This window comes from Canis lupus, chromosome 30 (assembly GCF_048164855.1).
Source record: "Canis lupus baileyi chromosome 30, mCanLup2.hap1, whole genome shotgun sequence".
Taxonomy (NCBI): Eukaryota; Metazoa; Chordata; class Mammalia; order Carnivora; family Canidae; genus Canis; species Canis lupus.
This window is the reverse complement of record NC_132867.1, coordinates 13,513,551-13,539,565: the sequence shown is the minus strand read 5'-3', so window position 1 is coordinate 13,539,565 and position 26,015 is coordinate 13,513,551. Positions and strand designations below refer to the sequence as shown.

The window sequence follows — 26,015 nt, the reverse complement described above, 5'->3', positions numbered from 1 at the left end:
TTAAGAACAGAGGGATTGCATGAGGAAAGATAAATGTGTCTGCATTACTTGTTACAGTGATTCATTATACCTGATCTAGGGAAGGAGAAGGGAACTTGCTGTTCACCTTGGTGAATGTGTCCTCTTCCCAGAGCTGTCAGGGTCTGTTAAGTAAAAAAAAAAAAAAAAAAAAAAAAAAAAATTAATTAAAAATAAAAAATAAATTAATAATAATAATAATAATAAACAAAAAATTGGGTACATTTACATAATAAATCAACTAAGTTAGGGCTTAACTATATGTCAAAAGGAAGAAACCTGTCTCCTTCTTTGAAATTAATTATACAACAGCAAAAAGTGATCTTTAATGGATACAGTGCCCAGATAGGGAAATCAAAATGATTCCTATTGTTCAAGAATTCTATTTTTATAGCACAGTGGGTCTCCAGGCAGAGCTCCCATAGGAGTATCATCTGCATAACCTAGGACCACGTTAGAAATGAGGACTCTTGGGCCCAGCTCAGAAGCTCGGGGGGGAGGGGGACAGCCCAACAGTGTGTCTTAAGGTACCCTCCAGGAGATGCTTCTGCTCAAGTTTGACAAGCATCCCTATGGTGGTTTGGTTTGGTTTTGTTGTTGTTGTTGTTTTTAATCAAGCCAGATGTTTAAAGGGGTAATTTGTTTCAGAAAGGAATAAATCCAATTTTCCTCCTGATATATACATTACTTTGGACTAATAAAAAAAATTAAGAATTGAAACAAGGGAGCAAAGGAAAGAGAGAGAGGCAAACCAAGAAACAGCTCAACTACAGAGAAGAAACTGATGGTTACCAGAGTGGGAGGTGGGCAAGGTGGGGCGGGGAGGGTGAAACAGGTGATGGGCGTTGAGGAGGACACTTGCTGTGTTGAGCACCGGGTCATGTATGGAAGTGTGGAATCACTATAGTGTACGCTTGAAACTAACATTACGCTATACGTTAACTAACTTGAATTGAAACAAAAAACATTAAGAAACCCATCCAGAATATTATAATTTCAAAACAGAAGATTTTTTTCTCATCTTTAGTAGCCTGAATCTTCAAATTAAAAAATCACTGCAGTCGAGGGGTTAATACAGGATGCTGCATTATAATTTCCCTCCCTACTAGTAGATGAAAGAAATTAATAAAATCGACATCGTGGCTTTATTATGTGTTACAACCCATTTCCCACAGGGTTCTTGAGAAAGGGTTAATTATTTCTTATTTGTAAAAGGCTTTGAACGAGATATAATTCAAAGTAGTATTTTTATGCAATGAAAAGCACCATACAGCCATAAAAATATTATTATAATTACAATGTAGTTCAGTGATAGTAACTAGCACGCTATTATAACAGAGAAGGGCGCCTTAAAGGAATCCAGTGAAATAGTCACCACGTGATTTTGGAACGTTGCTGACATGATGACAGTCAAGGGAGGAGGGAATGCCACTTGCTATTGTTCTCTAAGCAGTAATGTGATTAATTTTCCATGATGATAAAGGGCCTGTAGGTAAAGAACCTGTCTCCAGAGAAAGAAAAAGTACAACAAGGAATTTGAAGATCTGAAACTGGTTATATTTTACCTTGCTTGGATCCAGTCGCTTCTAGTGTGTCTGAATTTAATGAGTAAATTAAATTATGGGACTTGAAGATGTATAGGGTTTTAACTCAAGAAATCATAGTACCAAGATCATTTTCGCCAGTGTAGAGAGAAACAATCAGTTTTTGTGTGTAGCTGTGATGGAAGGCAGAAGATAATGGAGTGAGGAAGACTTTGGGTGTGATTATATCCGGCAGACCTTCTTGAGCATTCAGTAACTCTGCCAGTCACTGTATCTTGACTCATAAAATAACTTCTTGGTGAAAAGGTCAAAAAAGATTAATGAAAAGTTGTTTGTGATCTGGCTTGTTCCAGTTGAGAGACTATATAGAGCAAAAGACTTATGTTCTCTTAACAAATATTTAATAGGAAAACTCATGTTTTGTGTCTGAATGTCAGGATCATTTTTTGACACTTTCAGCAGCTTTGCATTCTGCAAAGAACTTTTTTTTCAAAGAACACTTTGCTGTGTGAAGTCTTACTTTGAAAGATATTAAATATCGCAGAATTTAGAAATCTTTTATTTTAGCAAGGCAGGAAATACTTGTACCATCACCATCACAGTAGACCATAGATGTGTCAGCGAAGGTTGAAGTATGATAATATTAATAATATTTTTTTCTAGATCAAGTAAAACTAGCTCTGCTATTTATGTTAAGAATGAAAAACAGTGGGATTGGGGAGAAAAGTCACCAAAGTGTAGTTCCCATTATTTGTGTCCCAATTGTTTCACTCATTTTTTTATTGTTTATATTATCCATTTTCCAAATAACAACAGCAATTATACATTCCGAGTCATGAGATAAATTTGTGCTTTGCTCAAATTGGTACAGGGGGTTGGAAAACAGTTGAAGAGATCTAAAGTATTTTAATCCTATTTTTAATTAAAATCAAATTTGTGAATTATTGACATAATTTCCAAATACTAAATAAAAGTAATGCTTTCATTATACGCTGCATGTAATGCCAAGTTTGTATTTTATGCATTCTTCCACGCTAAGGTTCTTGAGAATTTTATTTTCTTTTTTCAAAATGTTTTTTGAGTATAGTTGACACACAATGTTATATTGGTTTCAGGCATACAACACAGTGATTCAACTTATCTATACATTATGCCACACTCACTGGAAGTGTGGCTGCCGTCTGTCACCATACAATGCTATTACAATGTCATTAACTATGTTTACTGTGCTGGGGCTTTAAAAATGTATATTTATTTATTTTTAATTCAAGTATGATTAGCATTCACTGTTATATTCATTTTATGTACATCATATTATGATTCAATAATTCTATGCTTAACTCATCACTCATCACAATCTATGTACTTTTTTTTTTATTTCATTTACTTATTCATGAGAGACATAGAGAGAGGGAGAGAGAGAGAGGCAGAGACACAGGTAGAGGGAGAAGCAGGCACCATGCAAGGAGCCCAATATGGGACTCTATCCGGGTCTCCAGGATTATGCTCTGGAATGAAGGCGGCGCTAAACCGCTGAGCCACCCAGGCTGCCGGCAATCTATGTACTCTTAATCCTCTTCACCTATTTCACCCATTTCCCCCTCCCCTCTGGCAACCACCAGTTTGCTCTCTACCCTATTCTGTGGCTTTTACTCCATGACTTCTGCATTCCATATCTCGAAGCCTGCACTTCTGGCTCCCTTCACCCATTTTGCCCGCCCTCATTTATGTCCTAAATTGTTAGTGCACCAAATTTAAGTTAGGGCTGAGATACTCATTTACGAATATTTTTTGCCAGTGTGTTGCACTGTGGCCTGAGAAAATAGGAGGAAACAAGATTAAGAAAATAAATTATTTTGAATTAGACTTCCTCTGTTAGAAGATGGTTGGAGGAAAAAAACTCAATTGAATACTGCAGTACATGAGTTAAAGTAGTTGATTTGAGTTTGTGTGAAATTCAACATTTGATATCAGTTTATGAACACGGGAGTCTATAATTTATCTTTTTTTTTCTTAATGGGCACACAAAACATAAAGCATTATATGGAACAATAGACTAGTGTTCTGGAAATGGTGAATACAGGGCAGAACAATGTATGGCTGAGCATATATTATTCTAAGTATTGCAATTCTTTCTCCCCCTTCCCTCCCCCAATCACTTCCAAAAAGCATCCAAATTACTGTTTTTCTTTATGTGTCAGATTACTGAAGTTCTGCTCAAAATTTATTACTTTAGAATATTTTATCAGTATCCTAAATTTTTCAGTCAAAAGTATTTTTGTGTGAGTTTGGTGGGCTTTTTCTCCTTCTTTCCCTCACTTTGTTAACCTTTAGTGATATAAGTCTCTTTCCAAGTCCCCGTGATTACTTTCCTTTCCACACTTCCAGTCTGGAATAGGTCAAGGAGTAAGAACATACAATCTACCAACTGGGACAAGGGATTAAAACAAATTGCTAAACAGTAGTTTTCAGATATAAGTTCCATTAACTACTCAGGAAAGTCCATCCATATGCCAACATCTTTCGAAAACTGATGTTTCTAGAGAAGTCTTGTGGCACATACTTTATTCTTTAATAAGCAGATAATAGATCTTCCACAACAATGTATTTGCAGGGAGGGAGAGATTATACTTTTATTAGTATTATTTTAGTAAAGATAAATATCATCTCCCAAATTATATCCTAGCGTGGATGGTAAGTATACAAGTATGCTTTAATGTTTTGTTGTTGTTGTTGTTTTTTTGTCACAAAAGGTTTCAATTTTTTGCCCTGCAATTATTCCTAATGACCTAATCATAATGGCTTGTATAATATACATTGAAATTTTACTAGGAATTTCTAAATATTGGGAATGGTTATCTCTGTAGATATCAGCCCACCAGCACAAGGAGTGGACCATAGACAAGTACAGAAAGAACTAGGAGATGTCATTGTCCGTCTTCATACTCCAGTTGTGTTGACTCCCACCACTGTTCAGGTCACATGGACGGTAAGTTTTCAAAAGCAGTATTAATGGAAGTTTCTTTCATTACTTGAAAAAAACAAACCAAAAAAGGAAAAAGTGAATCAACAAACAAATAGTAATGGAAACCCTCACCATTTAGTATCGAGGTGTAATCAATGGCAAAAAGAGAAAAATATTCAATACAGTGAAAGAGTAGAATAAAAATAGACTGATTCCAATAGAACCATGTCATGTTTCATCTTCTTATTTTGTAATAGCTTTATTGAGATATAATTAACATATCAGAGTTAGAATGTACAATTCTGTTTTGGTATATTTACAGAATTGTGCAATAATCATCAAAATCTGATTTTAGAAGATTTCATCATCTGACAGTGTAACCTTGTGTTCATGACCAGTGCCTCCTCCATCACCCCTGCTTTTGCCCTGGGCAACCACTAATCTACTTTCTGTCCCAGATTTGCCTGTTCCTTTGATATGAATGAAATCATGAAATATGCGATCTTTTGTGTCTGGCTCCATTCACTCAGTAAAATGTTTTTGAGGTTCAACCATGTCATAATATCTATCAGTTCTTTGTTCCTTTTTATTACTGAATCGCATTCCATCATACAGATATATCACATACTCTGTTTTACTTGCTGTTTTTTTGTTTTTGTTTTTTTTTTTTCATGAGCTGAAGTTTGTTTCCCTTTGTGGCTAGTATGAATGAGGGAGCCATGAACATTTGAGAACAAGTTGACATAAGATTTCATTTTTCTTGGTTTCTACCTAGGAATTTCTGAGTAAAATGGTAACTGTCAAATACTCAGATAAACTGCCAAAATGCTTTCCCGAGCGCTTGTTCCATCTTATGTTTCTACCAGCAATGTTTGAAAGTCCCAGTTTCTTCCACATCCTCCTCAACACTTGCTACCCTCTGTCTTTTTGACTATAACCATTCTAGTGGGTGCAGAGTGGTATATCCTGTGGCTTCGATTTGCATTTCTCTAATGACCTATAATATTTTTCCATCCTTTCATATGCTTGAGCATTTGTGTATCTTCTTTAGAAAAATGTCTATTGAAATTCTTTGCTCATTTTTATGTTAGGTTGTATGTCCTTTTTATAGATTCGTGTTTTTTATATAGTAGATACAAACTCCTTATCAGACATCTGATTTGTAAATATTTTCTCTCAGTCTATGGTTTGGTTTTTGCTTTCTTAATGGCATTATTTGGAGCACAAAACATTTTAATTGGACAAAGTTTTCTTCTGAATTGAAATAAATCATCTGTACATTCCTTTAGCTGTATCTCATGCAATAGCATCAGAACATGAATATAATTTTAATAATTTGACTTATATAAGTCATATAGATTTTATATATGCTAAGAATATTTAATTCCATGTATTATTAAATATCAACTTATCCACTTATATCAAAATGCAAAATAGCCACTGCAGTGAAAACAACAAATAGCATAAAAATAGCCACATTGGCCATACTAGAGAATACTAATATTTGTGTATATGTGTTTGTGTCTATGTGAGTGTCTGTGTTTTGAAAAGAGCCAGGTAATATTTTTCTCTGTGCATAATAGAGCTAGTGCCAACTTCTCGTTTATAACTAAGAATTCTCTATCATAACCTCTAAAACTCCATAATGTATCAAGATGTTAGAAGAGCACAACTTCCTTAAACCCTCTGTGTATATGATAGATCCTGTACATTGTGTTAAGTCACAGACATTTGAGTTAGGGATACCTAGAAAATCTTTTACTTTAATTATAATATTAATTGGAAATTATTTATAATTATGTCCCTCTTGTTATTATTTTATTATGGTAGAAGGACAACTAAGAAGAAATTGGATTCTCATCTTCCACTCTTAGAGTCCAGAGTCCAGTTTCCTTTAGGAAAATAACCATCTATCAACTCCATCAATAAGGAAGTTAAGAGAGGAAAATTGGTTATTTTTCACCAGTTCCTGGGGCACCTGGGTGGCTCAGTGGTTGAGCATCTGCCTTTGACTCAGGTTGTGATCCCGGGGTCCTGGGATCAAGTCCAGCATCGGGCTCCCCACAAGGAGCCTGCTTCTCCCTCTGACTATGTCTCTGCCTCTGTCTCTGTGTCTCTCATGAATAAATCAATAAAATCTTTTTAAAAATTAAAGATTTTTTCAAGAGTTCTTAATTACATTTGACGTATAAAACACAATGAAAGAATTATTCCATTGTCCTCTCAATAATAAATCCATTGAACAAATCCAATTCAACAAGCATTTTCATGGACCAGTTTTGTACTAGATGTGGGAGAGAACTATATAAAGAGACACAAATCTACTTGAGAGAAACATGAAATTGTCAGTGACACGACACAGAGATAAGAGCCATAACAGACATATATGTATCCTAAAGAGAGAGGTTTCAATCAAAGAAAAAATTAACTCTATCCTCAGGCACCAGAAAAGGCATCACCGTTCGTTTTCATTTATATGGGAAATTTGAAGGCATGATCATATTTGAACAGGGAAACCTAAAATAATATTTAAGGCTGTTTAGTTTAATTCCATAATTTTATAAAAGGAAGCCAATGTATTCAGATTGGATAATATTCCCAATACCTCACACATACTTTATAGGTAAAGATAGGATTAGAATTTATTTACTTTAATCAGTGTTTTGTGTTTTCTACTTTAAAAAGTTTTACTTAAGCTGTAGACAAATATTTATTTGAAGGAAATATTTGTTAATGGTGGAATTTTGGCATAGGGTCCTAGATGGGGCATTTTGATACTTCTTAAACCAGACCACAGGATCAAAATTTTGACTTGGGTTGTAAAATTGGATAACACTTCAACAAAAATAAGATAAAGTTTATAAGATTTTAAGAGTAATTATTTAAGATTACATTGTTTCTTATTCTGTTTCTAGTATCATTTTGGATAGATTTATTCTGTTGTCTGCCTATTATGATTTCTATTCTTTTGTTCCCATGGAGGGAACATAATGACCTCATCATGTTTCCACTGGCACAGTAGGGGTATTATCTGCCTTGCCTCTTCCATCTCTCTGCAACTTTGACCAAATATAAAACTAGAAAACCAAGGAAATAATTGTATTTTTAATAGTAGATGTTTTTCCTCACTCTCAATTGAAAAGTCTTCTCTGCTCTGTTGGAAGTTTTGAAGGGGCCTCTTTTAAGCTGCTTCTAAATGTGGAAATTATTTGGGTAAGAATCAAAGTCATTATGTTTATGAAGTTAATCACTTTAGAAATCACTGAGTTTAAGAGAATAAATCAAATTAGATCAAAATTGCAGGTCTGTAGTCTGGGAGTTCTTCCAAGAGAGGAACCTTGTCATATTCATCTCTGTATCCCACGAAGCTTGTCATTACTCATTTGCATATCTCTCTTTCTCATGAGCTTGACTTCTCTGAGGCTGGATTCTATGTTTTTCATTTTTGTTATTTCCTAGCAGAGTGTCTTTTATAAAATACCCTCTTAATAACAGGCTGTTGAATTATTAAATCAGTTGTTTTTATACATTTTTATTTTTGTTTTAAGAAAAGTATTCAATTATATTCCAGAGTATTGTTCCCCATGAATTTGTAGTTACACTTGAGATAAGTATGTATCTGAGAGGTTGATAAATGTAGTGAAATAAAGTCAGACTGGGGGTGTGGTTGGTCGTTAAAGAAATTATAACAAAATGTTTTATTTCCATCATATTTTCAACCTGCTAAGTGCATATGTTCTTTAAAGTATTATATTGTGCGCAGCCTGGGTGACTCAGCGGTTTAGCGCCGCCTTCAGTCCAGGGCATGATCCTGGAGACCCAGGATCGAGTCCCAGGTCAGGCTCCCTGCATGGAGCCTGCTTCTCTCTCTGCCTCTCTCTCTCTCTCTATGTCTCTCATGAATAAATAAATAAAGATATTAAAAAAATAAAGTATTACATTGTTAGTATTTGAGTTACAGTTGGGTTATTGGAGGAGAGAAATGTATTCCCCAAACTATGTATGTAGACTTAGGGCCAGCTGAGGTGTTTTGCCAAGGACAATCCAGAAGTAACAAGTTAGCCACAACTGCTTTCTAAAAGTGACTGCTCTTATAGTGATAGGCAAAAATGATAAGAAATGGCTCTTTCATGAAGAAAATAGCAATAAATCTCTTATTTTTAAAAAAGTCATTCCAAGAAAATTAAAAATTAAAAAATGGTTATTCTAGTTTGTGTGTGTACATGTTGTTTCTGTTCAAGGACAAAAAGTTTCACAGATCTTTTGCCCCTTAAACATCACAGCTGCTGAAATTGAAAGTGTGCATTAGCAAACTAGAATTTCAGAACTAAGCTTCACCCAGATAAGTCCTTAGGAGGCTAAGACCAATAAGGAAAATTCACTTTGAATTTTCAGTTTAGATGGATTTTTTTAAATAGAAAGGTTGATGGTAAACACTTGCACATTTTAATGAAATATAATTTTAGTGGAATGGGGTAGTACACGTTTTGATACACTACCCTCAGGTCACATATTGACCCCTTTTTAAAAACATATCCCTTACTTAACAATGATGCTTTATCATTGTGCATCCTTGAAGCTTGCTAAATTCTTTAGCTTATAACAGTCACTTAATTGTATCTAAGCCCTTGTAATAGGAATATTATTTGAATTAAGAAAACTAAGGCTCAGGAAATTTAAAAGTCCGAGCTGTAGCTCAGTTGGAACCTTTTGACTGGAAGATGGTAGCTTGCCTCATCATTTCACTTTTTTCCTTAAGACAATGCCTTTTAATTGATATTTCGGAAAATACAAATTTTTAAAACTCTACAAACCCATGGATTTGTGGTCAGACTCTGATTATAATCAACTCTAAAGAAAGCCCTCTTTCTTATAAACAGAATGTTAATAAAACTAGTAACAAGCATATGGTTTAACTTGAAAATGACCACCTGTCAAAATGTGCTCTACAAGTCAGTGGTGTAGAACACATATCCAATAAAAATCCCACCTATTTTTTTAAGGTAGTGTTCAGCATTTTCATTTTTGCTTCCACCTGTAACAACAAATTTTCTTCTGAAAAAGAATGTATTGCAACTGCACAAAATCAAGTTAAACTATTTAGTTATTAAGTAGGCCATTAGAATATACTGGTAGAAAGCAGTGTACAGTGAAGTGAGCAAGGCAATGTTGTATAGTAAACATTAGCTTCATAAAGTCCCTAAAACACTTAATTAATGAAAACCAAACATGGATAAAACCAATTTACCCTGATTTACAGACTCTCTTCATCTGGAAACAGCTGCTTAATGTTCTTCTTAAAAACACAGCTTGTTTCTTTCAGTATTAACAAGCTATTATTGTGAGTTATGTCTTTCTTTCAGTATATAAATTCACTTAAAGCGAATGCAGAGAAGTTTATAAAATGCCGGCTTAATGTTGTTTTAACATATGCTGCAAGGAATTTTTGAACATTGACAGTTTTGATTAAAGGCATCTCTCTTTGGCTCTCATAAATTTAACTTTTTGCTTTTTAGTTGCCTTGCTTTGTGATGTCAGAACAACAGCTTTTCAAAAACTATGTCTGTTGGTACAAACACAAACTGTGTTTGTGTTCTCATCAATGAGAATTCAGAGATCATGAGCTTTGGCATCAGAGCTGGGCTTTTTCTAGACAGAACCTCATACAAGTGTAGCACTAATTCCAGAAAATCTTTGAGGATAAGAATGCTGTCAGGTGGATGAAGGAATTCTTTGTTGTTGGGACTCATCGGTGAAGCTGGAATTAGCTATACACGGAAATACATGTGCTCTGCCCACAGGCTTCATGGACTCTCTAGCTTGGACATTCTAAATATAGATAAATGTCCCTTCGCTCCACTGTATTTTGATTGAAGTCCTGGATTGTTTTTGTTGTTGTTGTTGTTGTTTAATTTTCTGTTCTCACTTAAAAATAATTTTAAAATGCTGCGACTAAAGAATAAATGTTAGAAGTTAATACATGAAACTGGGGGCCTGGGTGGCTTAGTCCAAATGAATCTGTTGATTTAAGCTCAGGTCTTTTTTTTTTTTAAGATTTTATGTATTTATTCATGAGAGACACACAGAGAGAGAGGCAGAGACACAGGTAGAGGGAGAAGCAAGCTCCATGCAGGGAGTCAGATGTGGGACTCAATCCCAGGACCCCGGGATCACAACCTAAACCAAAGACAGACGCTCAGCACTGAACCACCCAGCTGCCCCTTAGCTCAGGACTTGATCTCAGATTCGTGGGATCAAGCCCCTCCTGGAGCTCCTTGCTCAGCACAGGGTCTGCTTGGAGTTTTTCTCTCTCTCCTCCTCTGGCCCTACCCCAGCTTATGTGTGCATGCTTGCTCTCTCCCTCTCTAAAATAAATAAATTTTTAGAAAGTTAATGCATGAGACAATACCTTTTATTCACAATGTGTTAACAGTTGGATAAAGAAATTTTTAGGGGCGCTTAGGTGGCTCAGTCGGTTAAGCATCTGCTTGATCTTCATGCCCTGAGATCGAGCACCACAGGGGCTCCCTGCTTAGCAAAGAGTCTGCTTCTCCCTCTCCCTCTCCCGCTCCCCACTGCTTGTGTCCTCTCTCTCAATAAATCTATACAATCTAATTAATTAACTAATTATTAACTAATTAATTAATTGGTTAGTTAATTTTTTAAAAAGACATTTTTTAAAAGTTGAAATAACCATTTTCATCATCATTTCCTTCTCGTTTCTTCTCTCCACAAACTTCCTGAAATGAGGTTTTTCCATCTCTTCTCCATTAAATTTTACACTGTATTTGGCAGTCAAATTTGTTAAAGACTTATTAGAATACAGCTATTAACTACAATATATGGAAAATTAATTGGAGAAGATTCTGTGATAGTTATTTTTAAGTCAATTCTAGGAAAATGGAAAGACATTAAAAAATATTTTAAAAGTTAAAAATCCAGGACGCCTGGGTGGCTCACTAGTTGAGCATCTGCCTTTGGCTCAGATCATAATCCTGGAGTCCTGGGATCGAGTCCTGCATCAGGTGCCCCACAGGGAACCTGCTTCTCCCTCTGCCTGTGTCTCTGCCTCTCTCTGTGTGTTTCTCATGAATAAATAAATTATTTTAAAAAAGTTAAAAATTCTTTTCTCCCTAAATGAAACAATGGTAAAACTCCAAAAGAGATCATTCAATAATGTATGAGGAGGACATGTTTTATTTTTAGCTTGCATTTTTTGTATATTCAGTTTTCATGTAATTATTGTGAGTGAACAAAATAGCATTTTCACATTTTTATTTGATATGAGTTTTCAGAATCAAAATCCCAGACTTTCTTTAAAAACAACTGTTTATCCTCTATACCTTTTGTGAATGAAAGGATCAAGAAAGTTGTGAAATTGAACCAACAGTGGGACACTTGAAGGAGCCAAAAACTGATAAATTAGTCAGTCTTTGATTTAATCTTTGCTAATGAGTATAAGCTTTTCAAATACCTTCAAAATAGACACTCTAACTTCACACTCCTCATCTTCTCATACACTTCCTCCAGGTGTAGGAATTTTATAGGTGCTGTTTCTACACTTCTTCCTCTGGAATAAATTATCCAACTTTCCTTGCAGATCCCACCACTTATTCTTTTTTGGGGAAATGCTTTCTCCCCTTCCTGATTCTGTCAACTTCCTCTCCCATCCAGGCTTCCTTAGCCTCTTGTCCATCTCATTCATAACATTTGTTTTTGGGTATTGATTATGGATGTAACTTGACCAGTAACTTGATTAGTAAGAACTCAGAAAATGATTGGAGTAAATGAAGATATTAATGAATGGGTAAAAGAAAAGAATGGAAATTCCTGAGTAATAGCACAGTACACATCCGACCATAAAAATGGGAACTGTTGAATATAGGACAAGGATAGACAGATGAGAAAGGAAGCTAGACAAATTGGCAGGTCTAGGCCTGTCAGGCATTTGTGCTATAAGGAATTTGAATTAATTAAGTAGGTATGTTAAGGACTACATAGTACTTTAAGCAGGAGAGAGAGTCGTTCCATTCTTTATTTTGGAAATCATAGAGGCGATGCAAACTCAGAGGCGATGCAAACTCAGAATTGGAATTGGATGTTAGAAGCAGGGAGATGAATTTCAAAGCCATGGATCACACAGATGATAGTTGATGAGGACTGAAATAGGGACAAGAGAAATGAGGATGGATTCGTTGTCTCAACTAAAATATTTCTATTTGGTTTCAAACGCTTTTGGCTGTTTTTCAGGTTGATCGCCAGCCCCAGTTTATTCAAGGCTACCGAGTGATGTATCGTCAGACCACAGGCCTGCAGGCTACGACAACATGGCAGAATTTAGATGCCAAAGTCCCAACTGAGCGAAGTGCTGTCTTGGTCAACCTGAAAAAGGGAGTGACTTATGAAATTAAAGTTCGACCATATTTTAATGAGTTCCAAGGAATGGACAGTGAATCTAAAATAGTTCGTACTACTGAAGAAGGTCAGTATTCAGATTTCTAACAAAAGCCAAACTTAAGCCATAATGAAGACAATTTCTGTTGAGGTTCTAGTTCATCATCTACCTTAGAGGAATAGCAAGCGAGAATATAAAGAGTAAATTCGGGAGGTAGCATTTTCTCTTTTTATTCGGAGAATCTCGTAGAATCTGAGACCCTTAAAAAATGACATTCGAGTTACAGGATTTTTTTTTTTCTTAAGTAAATATTTGCTCCAGGTTTTGCCAGGATACTGAAATTTGATTACAATATTTTCCCATATTTTTCTTTTTTCTTAACATGAATTGAGTTCATTTGGCTTTATTATAAGACAGGCTATTGGAAACTCAAGAACACAGGCTGCTCATTGTTACTTTCCTGTGTTTGATGTAGTAAAGTGTAACATTTTATTTTATAACCCTCCTTCCCTGTGGGCTTTGTCCACATAATTTCTAATCCAGAAGGCCACTTGTATGTTTGCAATATCATTCTCGTTAGTGATATTCTCTCCCCCTTGGCCATTTGCAGATACTTTAAAATCAATTTGTGATAGTCATAAAATTAATGTGAATTTGAACCAGTCTCTGTACTAGTGTCTCCTTCACTAAACCAGAGGGTTATAATAAATGGTATTATTAAAGTACAAAAAGTCAGATGCCAAGTGTAATAAATCCCCCCCCCCTTTCTGCTTTTCTACTAATTTTATTTACAGAGCTCCTGGAAAGAAGCTGCTTTTCATAGACCAATATGAGAGCAATCTTAAGAATAGGTCTATAGGTTTCTTATGCTACCATAGGTGTCCTTGTTGGACAAAAGAGCTTTTAGGTTGTACATATCTTATAATCAGCATCATAGTGAAAATGTTATGTCCGCACCTGTTAACACTCTGATACACTAACATGAACAATAGGACATATCTTTAAAGACATTAATCTATTTTTAGGATATGTAAAGAAAAAAATTACTAAAAATTAATAATAATATCTTCATCCACCATTAAATTTTACTTCATGTTGAAAATATGTAAAAATTAATAATAATAAAAATTAATAATAATATCTTCATCCACCATTAAATTTTACTTCATGTTGAAAATATGTACTACTAATAAATGGAGTGGGTGAATTTAATATAGAATGCTACATTTGAAGCACACTTCCAAAAATGAATTTCACTGCAGTTATACTTTTCCTCTGGGTTAGGCATCCTTCACCATTTGGTGTGCGTTCATTTCCAGTTTATGTGGCCTTCTGAAGGTAACAAATGGAACTTAGCTGGGCTGTGTGTGGAAACGATGCTCAGTGAATTGGGTTCCCTCACATCTGTAGAAGAAGGTGAGCACTGGAATAATTCACCTCTCAGGAAGCAGGCATGGTGTTCTCCTCCAGCCAGTGGAAAGTCAAATGAGAAACCAGTTTTGCAAAGTGTAATTTTTCAATGCAACCTACTTAATAATTACAAAACTGGGTGAACACATGCTTAAATTTATGTCATTGTTCCATATTTTGCAGCAATATTATCAGATAGAGGACTAATACAGAGTGACCTTGTGCTAACGTGTCTGTGTATATCCTATATCTCAATGCACGTATAGGCATAACTCAGTGACACATTTATGAAACATGGGAGACTTTATTGTTAGGCTTTTAAAATATCTTTTACCATTCAATTGCACATATGTTCAAAGGACTAAACTGTGTAGAGTTATGAAAGCACTGATCCTTTTACACAAAAATCCTTTAGTACCACAAAATTCTTTGAATTTTGTTTCAACTGTTATTTCATTTTGTTTTTCATACTCAGAGATTTAAGGAGAATTGATAAATTTCCCTGTAAAATTAGTACTTTTCAGCTCTGAGATAGACTGGAGAGCAGATGCAGCAGTCTAAAATCAGAAATTGTTTCTCACTCATCTTTTCTCAGTGTGATTATAATTAGTTATAGGAGAAACCATAAAGGATGGGAACTGTAGGAAATTAAAATCTATCCATTTCACACTCGACCCAACATGAACTGTTTTCATTTGTAACTTCAGAGTTTCTTTTCCATCAATATAAAATAAGTTTTAAATCTTAAATTATGAGCCAGTGTATAAATCAACTATTTTTCCCAACATGAAAAAAAGTATTTCTTTTTCGGTGAAATTTATTGCTGCATTTCTGTTTTTATTTGTTAAATACAAAACAAAAGGATGGTTATTAATGACACCACTCAGAGATAATGATTGATGAAAATTTGGCATATATTCTCTCAGAATAGTTTTGATAGAAATGTTTTGTTCGGAAAGAGAGCCTGCTGATTGGAGTCAAAAGGATCAAACGTTAGAGCCAGATCTACCTGGGTTCAAATTCTGCCTTGGTGTTTGACTTGGATAACTCTGTTTACAGTAGTCTTCTGTTCCTTTTCTGGAAAACTGAGCTAGGAATTTTTTCCCTCTTGAGGTTAGTGTGATCATTAAATATGATGCTTAGCTCAGTGCTGTGCATATAGAAGATACTCATTAGGATGTTAGCTGTGGAGCACCTGAGTGGCTCACTCGGTTAAACATCTGCCTTCAGCTCAGGTCATGATCCCAGGGTCCTGGGATTGAGCCCTGCATTGGGCTCTTTGTTTAGCAGAGGGCCTGCTTCTCCTTCTACCTCTGCTTGCCACTCTGCTTGCTTGCGATCTATCTCTCTCTTTGTCAAATAAATAAATAAATAAATAAATAAATAAATAAATAAATATCTTTAAAAAAATGTTAGCTGTTAAATTTATTATCGAGCACATATTAGCACAGCTGTTGTGTTTGCTTTAAATCTATCCACTTTATTTAAAGGATATATTTGTTTTAAATGTCACTGTAGAACACTACATGCAAATTTGGAACTACTAGAAACCAGACCTCTTGCTTCCTGTCTTTATATTCATATTCTATAAGCAGTTTTAATGCACATCAAGACTTACAGTTTGTGTTTATTCTAATCACTTTCTGCAGCCCCAAGTGCCCCTCCACAATCTGTCACTGTGCTGACAGTTGGAAGCCACAATAGCACAAGTATTAGTGTTTCCTGGGATCCTCCTCCTCCAGATCATCAGAATGGAATCATCCAAGAATACAAGGTAGGGCCTGGGTGAAAAAGGAAGGCTCACAGAAAAGCTTCCCAGAGAAGTCTCAGTATCACAGGAATGAAGCATATCTCCAGAGGCCCTCTTATTGAGTCTGACTCCAAGTCACTGATAACAAAAACTCACTCGGACAATTCCACCATAACATTGGAGTCTTCTGGTGTCACATAGCTATATCCCACATCCCTAGGGTTTAGGAGCCAGGTTTTGGGGATGGCTTGGTTCAGAACCTGTATCATTGTTATTTAATTATTGTGTAATGGGCCTTAGCAGGGACAGTTTTAAACTGCGGTTTCACAAAAAGATGCCTTCAAGATTTAGAGTTGGGGTGGGGATAGGACAGTGGGCAGCACCAACCCTCACTCTTAAGCTCTGGTTTGATCAATTTATTGAGGTTTTGTAAAATATTTCACTTGAAAAAGAGGATCCATTGAGAAAAAAAATGTGAAAAAACTTACTTACAAAAAACAGTTTATTATTTCATTTTTCAAATGATAAATTTGTTGCTGTTTAGAAATTACATACCCATTGTTTTCTTAACATCGTTTGACGTTTAAGAGGCAGAAAATGTCTAACTTTGAGAAATAAGATTCTGATTGGCTATGATGTGATTAGACCACATATGATAGTAAAACACCTCATTAAACCTTATATAAATTCAAAACTGTGGTTTTGCTATTAATACATGTGTATGGAATTCTAACAACATGCTAGATAGATCTATAGAATATAAAACTAGACACCCCATCTCACCCTAAAAGTTTATAGTTGGTATGGAAAATGAAGCTGTGTAGTTGTCCTGAAAGCATTGCAGATTGACTTATGTTATTTCTAAGAAAAAAATAAAATGCAATATAGAATTTTGTTAAATTAATGAATAATTAACTTACTGAAAAAATGAGCACAAGCACTTACTCTATAATTATTCCTGTCACTTTATAAAGAAACATGTGTAAGAAATATAAGAATCAGTGTTTTACAATATCGTAATTATACATAAATATTACATATATGTATATGTAGAGTTTCATAAGGATTATGGCACAAAGTTTTAGGAGCAAAGAATGATCTATTCTGGTGTGTTTGTGTGTGAGTGTGTGTATGTGTGTGTGTTTTAATGAAGTCAGGATTTTACTTTTCTATCATTTAGAATGAACTATCCTGCACTTCCATTTACTGAAATACTGATTTTGATTATAACATGGTAATTTTTGTCTTAAGTAGTAAACTTTCTCACTCGTATGAAATTGCCTTATTTTGGTAACAAGGTGTGTATTTTGGTTAGGCCTAAATATTCCTACATTAACAACATAGATACTGTGCAAATAAAAGAACTGTACGGTCCATAGTAATTACTTGAAATAAACAATTTCAGGAATGTACCTGTTTCAGAAACAAACCATGTCTGTTCACACTTATGTATCTCCATGTAGATTATGAAATACTATCAATAATGAATACAAATTTGTATATACAGTATGATTCTTTTTATAATGCATTTGACAAAAACAGATCTCCATGTCCCAGAAAAAAGTAGGCCTTAAAATTTGATTCTCACTTAAAAAAAAAAAAAATTGATTCTTACTTGCAGTAAAAGCCTGAGTTCTTTCACAGCAGTTTTTAAAAACTTTCCCCCACTTTGTTCTCATGCATGTGTATGTGTGTGGGTACATATGTTTTGATCAATATGAAGATTTATTACTGTCAATGTAAATATTGGCTTTAATTTCATCTCAGTCAATACTTATAACTTAGGTCAATTCATCTTGTTAACTACTTCGGGGTAAGTTAATATTTTCTTAAATAAAATATAAATTACTCAGATGTGCACCTATATACTTTGGATATTACAACTAATAATCACGATATCTTAAAAGATTATATGCATAATAAATCTTGATAAATAAATTAAGCAGAGAGGTTTATGTATTTTAATCCACACCTAAATACTGTTTGCAACCAAGGACCACATTCCAGTAGTGTTAAAGGACCATTGTGTTATGAGCATTCAGTGTAAAATATAAAGGAACATGCATAGTTTTAGCTTCCCATACTGTTCATCCCTTAATACACTACACAGACACACACATATAAATAAACCGCAAAAATTAGACTTTAGAAAATGTCATTTACAAATGCTACTATAAACCTAGAGAATAGATTGGTCACTACTAAAGATGTGTCATCAACTTAACAGAAAGGATAATTTTATATTCTTTTGTTAATCACTTTACATTTCTATAGATCTGGTGTCTGGGGAATGAAACACGATTCCATATCAACAAAACTGTGGATGCAGCCATTCGATCTGTGATAATTGGTGGATTGTTCCCAGGTATTCAGTACCGGGTAGAGGTTGCAGCTAGTACAAGTGCAGGGGTTGGAGTAAAAAGTGAGCCGCAGCCGATAATAATTGGTGAGTACATCTTGTGGCCTGTGCTTCAGAGTTAGTCAACTGGTAACAAGGGAAATTTTATTTTTAACCTATATCCTAACCGTGGATATGCAGCAGTGAGTGACAGGATACACTCATCATACACGCAAATAGGCTGACTGACTAGGGTTTCTTATAAAAATAATTAGCAATTATTTTGTGCTTTTAAGTTTCTCACAAACTTCTTTAAATTATAATCACTGTGTGGTTAAATGCTGAAAGTTTGTTTGAAAATAATTTTTGATCGATAACTTCATTAGCAATGTTGATGCCATTGAAATATATTAGGAAATGAGGCAGTAACTGAAGAAAGTGCATTATGTTTCAACCTATACACTTCCTCTAAGCAAAAAAGATGCCAAAATTTAACTAGAAACAAGCCAAAAAAACCTTTGTAATCTAAATATATTATCCAAAAGAAGAAATCTCTGTTAAATCTATTATCATCATTACAGAAAATTTTTCCCTATTAGCATTGATTAGTTTTGCCTGCTCTTGAAATATATGTAAATGGAATCACACAGAATATAATATTTTGTGTCTGGCTTCTTTCACAAAACAATGTTTTTGAGATTTACCTATGTATGTATCATGCAACTCCTATGTTTTCTTTCTGAGTAGTATTCAGTTGTGTGAATATATCATATTTTGTTTCTCTGCTTTTCTTTTGAGAGAACAAACATTCTTATGTAAGTCTTTTTGACTTTGGAGAAATACCTCAAAGTGGAATTTTTGGGTAACAGGATTGATGCAGTTTATAAGAATCTGTAAACACTTTTTCATATTATTGTATAATTTTATACTTTCACTAGCAAGAAAATGACTAGCAGTTTTTCTACACCATTGCCAACATTTGATGTTCCCAATCTATAATTTTAGCCATTCCAATGAGTTAGATACTCTAACTATTGTTTTAACTTCAATTTTCTTTGATGACTAGTGATGCTGATCAACTTTGCATGTGTTTTATTGGCCATTTTATTTTGTATAATTTCTAAGACTTTGCCTTTTAAAAATTGTGTTGTCTGTCTCATGTTATTGGATAGGAGAAGTTATACATTCTGGATACAAATTCTTTGTTGAATATTTTTTATTGCAAATATTTTCTCCTGGTCTCTGGATTTCCTATTTCTTTTATTAATAATGTCTTTTGAATAGCAAATTTTTAAATTTTAGTGAACTTCAATGTACCACATTTTTCTTTCATTTTTAGTGCTTTCTAAGAAATTGTGTCCTATCTGTAGATAGCAAAGATATTTTCTTAGATTTTATTCTAGCAGCTTTATAATTTTAGCTCTTATGCTTATGTCTATATTTCATTTTAAAGTACTTGGATGTGGTTTGATGGTTGAGACTTTTTATTTTCCTAAGTATATTAGCATATATTTTATTAAACTTTTCCTTATTTGATTTTTACACTATTATAAGTTTATTTATAAAATTTCCTTTTCCACCTGTTCTATATTATATTTAAATTTACTTTAAATATAAATTTATATATTGCCCTTTCATCTTATGACCTCACTCACCTCATTTATTTATTTTAATAGTTGTGACATATATTTTTCAGAGCATATTCAAATAATATTCTGTCTCCTTTCTCCTTATTTGTGTTAATATGGTAAGTTCCTTTGAATGATTTCAAAGGTGAATAAATCTTGCATTCCTGGGGTAAATCCCACTTGGTCAAAATATATTATGTTTTCCACAGATATTACTGGATCTAATTTGCTAACATCAGGTAAAGAATTTGGCACCTATTTTCATGAAGGATATCGATCAATACTTTTCTTCTAATGCTTTTGTCAGGTTTTAGAATCAGGATGGCTAGCTTTATAAAAGGGGCTAGGAAATATCTCTTTCTCTGCTACAGTATATAAAAGTTTTTGTAGGCCTTTTATTATTTCTTCCTTAAATACTTTTTAGAATTCAGTGGTAATATCTATGCATAAAGTTTTCTTTGTGGATTCTGTTTATATTTATAAATTTGCATTTATTAGAATTGTTATTATTCCTGTGCTGGTTGTGGTAAATGGATTTTTGGTTTTACCAACCGTGAATTTCTCTAATCCATCTAAGTTGTTGAATTTATTGTTATTTGCTTAATTATGCTATATCCTTATTTATAATCCCCTCTATTGCAATGTGCAGGATGTGTAGTAATGTCATCTCTTTTATTCTTAAATGCTGAGAATTTGTGTTCTCTCTTTCTTCTCTCATTTTTTTTTTTGCCCCTTCCTTTTTGATTTAAAGCAGTCTTGAAAGGATTTCTCAATGTTATTAATCTTTTATTACTCTTTTCAAAGTACAAACTTTTGGCTTTATTAGTTTTGTTTATTTGTTTTCTAATAATTTCTGCTATTTTTTTCTTCTACATACTTTTATGTTACTTCTTAGATAGAAATTTATATAAATGATTTGGACATTTCATCTTTTATAATATATATATTTATAGTTATACATTTCTTACTAAGCACATCTTTAGCTGAATCTTACACATTTTGAGGGGTTATGTTTCAATTTATCACATTGTTGAAAATACTTTCCACTTCCCCTAAGGATTTCATTTTCTTCGCAGAGGTTATCTGGAAGTGTATTATTACATTTCCAAATATTTTGGGATTTCACAAATAGCTTTTTATTTCTGATTGATAATTAATTCTCTGCATTCAGAAAATGTACATTGCATGAATTTAGCTTCTAAATATGGAGAGTTATTATATGGCCCAGCATTTGGTCCTGGGGAATGTCCCTGGTACATTTGAAAAGTATGTACATTTTTCTGTCCTGGAGTGGAATGTTCTATAAATGTCATATCAAATTAGCTGGTAGTACCATTCAGGTCTTTTTTTCTTTTTTAAAGACTTTATATTATTTATACATGAGAGATAGAGAGAGACAGAGACATAGGCAGAGGGAGAAGCAGACTCCCTGGATGGAGCCTGATGTGGGACTCAATCCCAGTTTCCTGGGATCAGGACCTAAGCCAAAGGCAGACACTCAACCACTGAGCCATCCAGGTGCCCCTCTTTCAGGTCTTTACTGATTTTCTGCCTGTTTATTCTTTCAATGATAAGAAAGGAGTCTGGAAATTTATTATAATTAAGATTTATATATTATTCCATTCCATCTATATAAGTTTTGTTTCATATATTTTGCTACTTGTTTTAAGTGGATACATTTTAGGGTTGTTATAGCTTATTAAGGAACTTACCCTTTATCATTATGGAATGCCCCATTTTATTACCTAGTAAGAATCTTTGTTCTGAAATGTATTTTGTCTAATATTAGTATAGCAATATTATCTTATAAGTGTTTGCATGGTTTGTGGGTTTATTCCATTCTTTTACAGAGAAATTATACATTTCTATTCTTTATATTGCATGTTGAGTCTTTTTATAATTCAATCTGGTAATTTTTGCCTTTTAATTGGAAGTTTAGACTATTATCTTCAATGTAATTAGTGATGCATTTGGGTTTAGAATTACTATCTTGGGGATCCCTGGGTGGCTCAGCGGTTTAGTGCCTGCCTTTGGCCCAGGGCACGAATCTGGAGTCCTGGGATCAAATCCCGCATCGGGCTCCCAGCATGGAGCCTGCTTCTCCCTCCTCCTGTGTCTCTCCCTCTCTCTCTCTCTCTCTCTCTATCATAAATAAATAAATAAATCTTTAAAAAAAAAAAAAAGAATTGCCATCTTGCTATTTATTTTCTATGTGACTTTGTTCCTATTTTTCTACTTTAATAATTTCTTTTTAAGATGAAATAAGTAATTTTCTGTATTCTATTTTATATTCACTATTGGACTCATAGGTCTAACTTTCTTTTTAATAATGGTTACTCTAGGATTTGCCTATAAGGATCTTAAAAAATATAATTCTATTTTCATTCCTCCTAATATTTTGCTGTTGTTATAGTTTTAATCTTATACATATATAAATACCATTATACAAATGAAAGTATTATTATTTGCTTCCCTTTAAACCATTAATTATCATAAGTAAATTAAAACTAAGAAAAATATTTTGTTATTCAATTTTTTATGTTACTCATTTTTTATCAGATATTGTTCTATAAATTCAATTTCTTCAGCCTCCCTGAGTTTCTATATCTCTTTAACACAAGAATGTTGTTTAGCGGGGATCCCTGGGTGGCACAGCGGTTTGGCGCCTGCCTTTGGCCCAGGGCGCGATCCTGGAGACCTGGGATCGAATCCCACGTCGGGCTCCTGGTGCATGGAGCCTGCTTCTCCCTCTGCCTATGTCTCTGCCTCTCTCTCTCTCTCTCTGTGTGACTATCATAAATAAATAAAAATTTTAAAAAAAAGAATGCTGTTTAGCCACATTTGGGTTCCCCTTTACTGCATCACATTTTAGTATTGTCTACAGATCAAAAGCTGTGAAAATAGTAAGATCTCTCTTTGTTTATTTCCCCTTTCTCACAATCCTGTGCGTTTTATATATTTTGCCTGCTTTTCTACTTATTTATGGTGGGATTACATGTCCCATACCTGTCATTTCTTAATGGGCAGAAATGGAAGTATCCAGGGAATTGCTATTTTTATATAGTATTCTTTTCGATTCTAGAATTTTCATTTGTTTTCTTTTACATGTTCCATTCCCTGTATGTTTATTCATTAGGACTCTAATAGGTCCATGAGCATATTGTAATAACTACTTTATGTTCTTTTCTCCTAATTTCAACATTTGTGTCATCTCATGGTCTATTTTTATTGATTGCTTTTTCTCTTGACCTTCAGTCATCCATTCCTATTGTTTCTTTATCTTCTTTTGTTTTTTGCCATTGCTATCTTACTTGTTTTTGCATGCTTAGTAGTTTTTTTTTTACTGTATACTAGACATTGCAGATTCATACTATAAAATTTTGTGATCTTGTAAAGAATTTTTTTTTTCTAAAGGAAGTTATGTTAGTAGCTGATCTTCTTGATCTTGTGATGGCTTAGATTTTACCTTTGTTAGTATAAGATTGTTTATGTTTTGACCTTTTTCTTAGGGCAAAATCTCAACTTGATCTTTACTTCTAAGTCATGGCCCTCAAGTGGCTTCAGTGAATAATAGCCTAATATGTTTATCTGGTTTCCCAACTTGTTAAAATGCAAGGTTCCAACACAATCTTCTCTGTAACGGACATCAGCTGAAAAATCCGTTCAGCCCTTTCAGCCTTCTGGCTTTTGATTTTCACCAGATTGTTGAAATCTTCATTCTGCATACACAGTTAAGAGTTCAATTTAGGATTGAGGAATTCATACAAAAATTTGGGAACATCACTTTCCAGTGGCTCTTTCACATGGCTTCCTAATGAAAATGTTCAGTCACTCTGTCATCTCAGAACTGTATTCTCTGACACATACCAATATGATTGAGGATTTCAGTTTGGGTTTTAGCTGCCTAGCACTGTATGGATCGAATTCTTTAAGGGGAAAAGAAAGGCTCATGAGTGCAGATTTCCCCTGGGGCTATTTCCTTCTTTCAAAAGACAAATACTTTCAGTTCTTCCTGCTTTTGCTTTTAGTACCTTTAATATATTTTTAAATAGTCTTTCTAGAGTTTGCATATTTTAAGAATACTTACCCAGGGTTTGATACCATAACATGTGCCAGTCCCATTACTTTCTGTTTCTTTTTTGAAATGATGCACACAGCACACTGCCAATTTCTGGGAAATTATTTCTTATTGCAACATATTTATTGTATATGAAGAGATTTAACATTAGTCATAATGTTGATTTTTTTAATATTCTCCAGGTTTTTGTACTTTTATATATTAAAAGCATTAAAGAGAAAAAGTTCTAGTATTAACTTTCCTTTAAATTGCCTTCCCTTTCTTAATTAGTCGTACAGACTGAATTAATTTCTTAACCTGAGGGGAACCTACAATCTTGCCCTTCTGAGATTTTCTACAATAAATTGGAATAAGAGAGAAATACAGGTATACCCAAAAGGATTTAACACACACACACACACATATATATACATATATATGTATATATATACATATATATATACACACACATATTATGCTATTTAGAAGTAAGCCATTAATTTTGCCCTTAAAAATATTTATGAACCATATTTAAAAGGCATTGTTTTCTATGAGAACTCCCAAATAAGTAAATAAAGCTTTGTGGGTTTTTTTTTTTTTTATTGTCTATAGCATATACGAAATAGAGTACTTCTAATCCAGATGGTCAAGTATCCATATTTTTCGTTCCTGTATTTTCTATTAATTTTATTAATAAGTATAATTCTCAAGCAACAGAAAGTTTTTTTCCCTTTTTTTTTTTTGTAGTGACTATGTGTATTTTTTCACAGTATTTGGAGGATTTATTGCACTTGGAGGCAAGTGAGACATTACAAGAATACCGTTTAACCAAGCCTATGTCATGTCAATTAAGAACTTAACAACTGTATAGTAACTTTAAAAAAAACTAATTTAGAGTATTTTAAATCAAATAGAAAGTTTTGCTTAGGTTTCTATTATCTTAAAAAGACTAAGTGTTTTCAAATGTATAATTAGTACCTTTTATTTTTTTTTGAATATCATACAACTGTTTCCAAATTTTCTATGAAATAAAAAAAATAATTTAGTAAATGACATTTCTGTCTTCTATTCAAGTGTTAGAATGTACAATATTCAAGATGTGATCAAATAGAATTGTACCACTTGGAATAAATACATGCACACAGATGTACATGCACACACACACACAAGCACAACTCAATACAGAAAAGGCTATTTATACTCAAGAGATTGATTTATTTTTAATATCTACTGTTGTACTGAAGAAGCCTTTAATTGTTTCTTTAATTACTCCTGCACATCTACCTTAACATCTTGTCTGATAACCTTATCTACACAACTGTTATTCCTTATTTGAAAAGTGATTTAGTGATAGCTAATCTCCTTTTTCTGTTTCAATTTGTACTTTCTCTATTGTCTGTTCAGTAGTAGAAACAGCACCCGAAGTGACTCAAGCTCTACCTCATTTCCTCTTTGCTTTAATTAAATCATGTATTGGCATTTGATGTAATTTATGGCTGATAATTTTAATTTGTCCTATGCCAGACTCTGTACTGTTTCATCTATTCCTTGTCAGTTTAGTTTTCATTCCAGAAAGTTCCATAAGGGAATATTAATTAAAATATTATATAAATATAATAAAGAGCTATACACAGTTTTAAAAGCAATATTGTTCTATTGTGTGTATTTTCCACTGTAAGATGACTTTTACATCAAAGTGTCCATAGTTCTTCTATATCATTGCACTTTCACAGAATTTTAGGCACATACATTTACATATGTAAGCATCAAAGAGTATGCCATATAACAAATTTATATTGACATACAATTTTCAGTAATCTTACTTAATAATATAGCTATTGTTTCTTTAATCCTTTGGCCATTTGATGCTTACCTTATATAGTTGGTAATAATATGTGGAACAGCTGCAA

The 26,015-nt window shown here is 33.7% G+C and overlaps 1 protein-coding gene across 18 annotated transcripts in view; it reads left to right on the top strand.

The window, feature by feature from the left end:
• ROBO2 (roundabout guidance receptor 2) overlaps positions 1 to 26,015 on the top strand; it is a 1,635,491-nt gene that overhangs the window by 1,543,758 nt on the left and 65,718 nt on the right. For all 18 annotated transcript variants that reach the window (XM_072806533.1, XM_072806538.1, XM_072806531.1 and 15 more), the window contains 4 exons: positions 4,430 to 4,551; positions 12,778 to 13,009; positions 15,982 to 16,106; positions 18,357 to 18,528. In XM_072806533.1, coding sequence (XP_072662634.1) covers positions 4,430 to 4,551; positions 12,778 to 13,009; positions 15,982 to 16,106; positions 18,357 to 18,528 — 651 coding nt within the window. The remainder of the gene's footprint in view (positions 1 to 4,429; positions 4,552 to 12,777; positions 13,010 to 15,981; positions 16,107 to 18,356; positions 18,529 to 26,015) is intronic.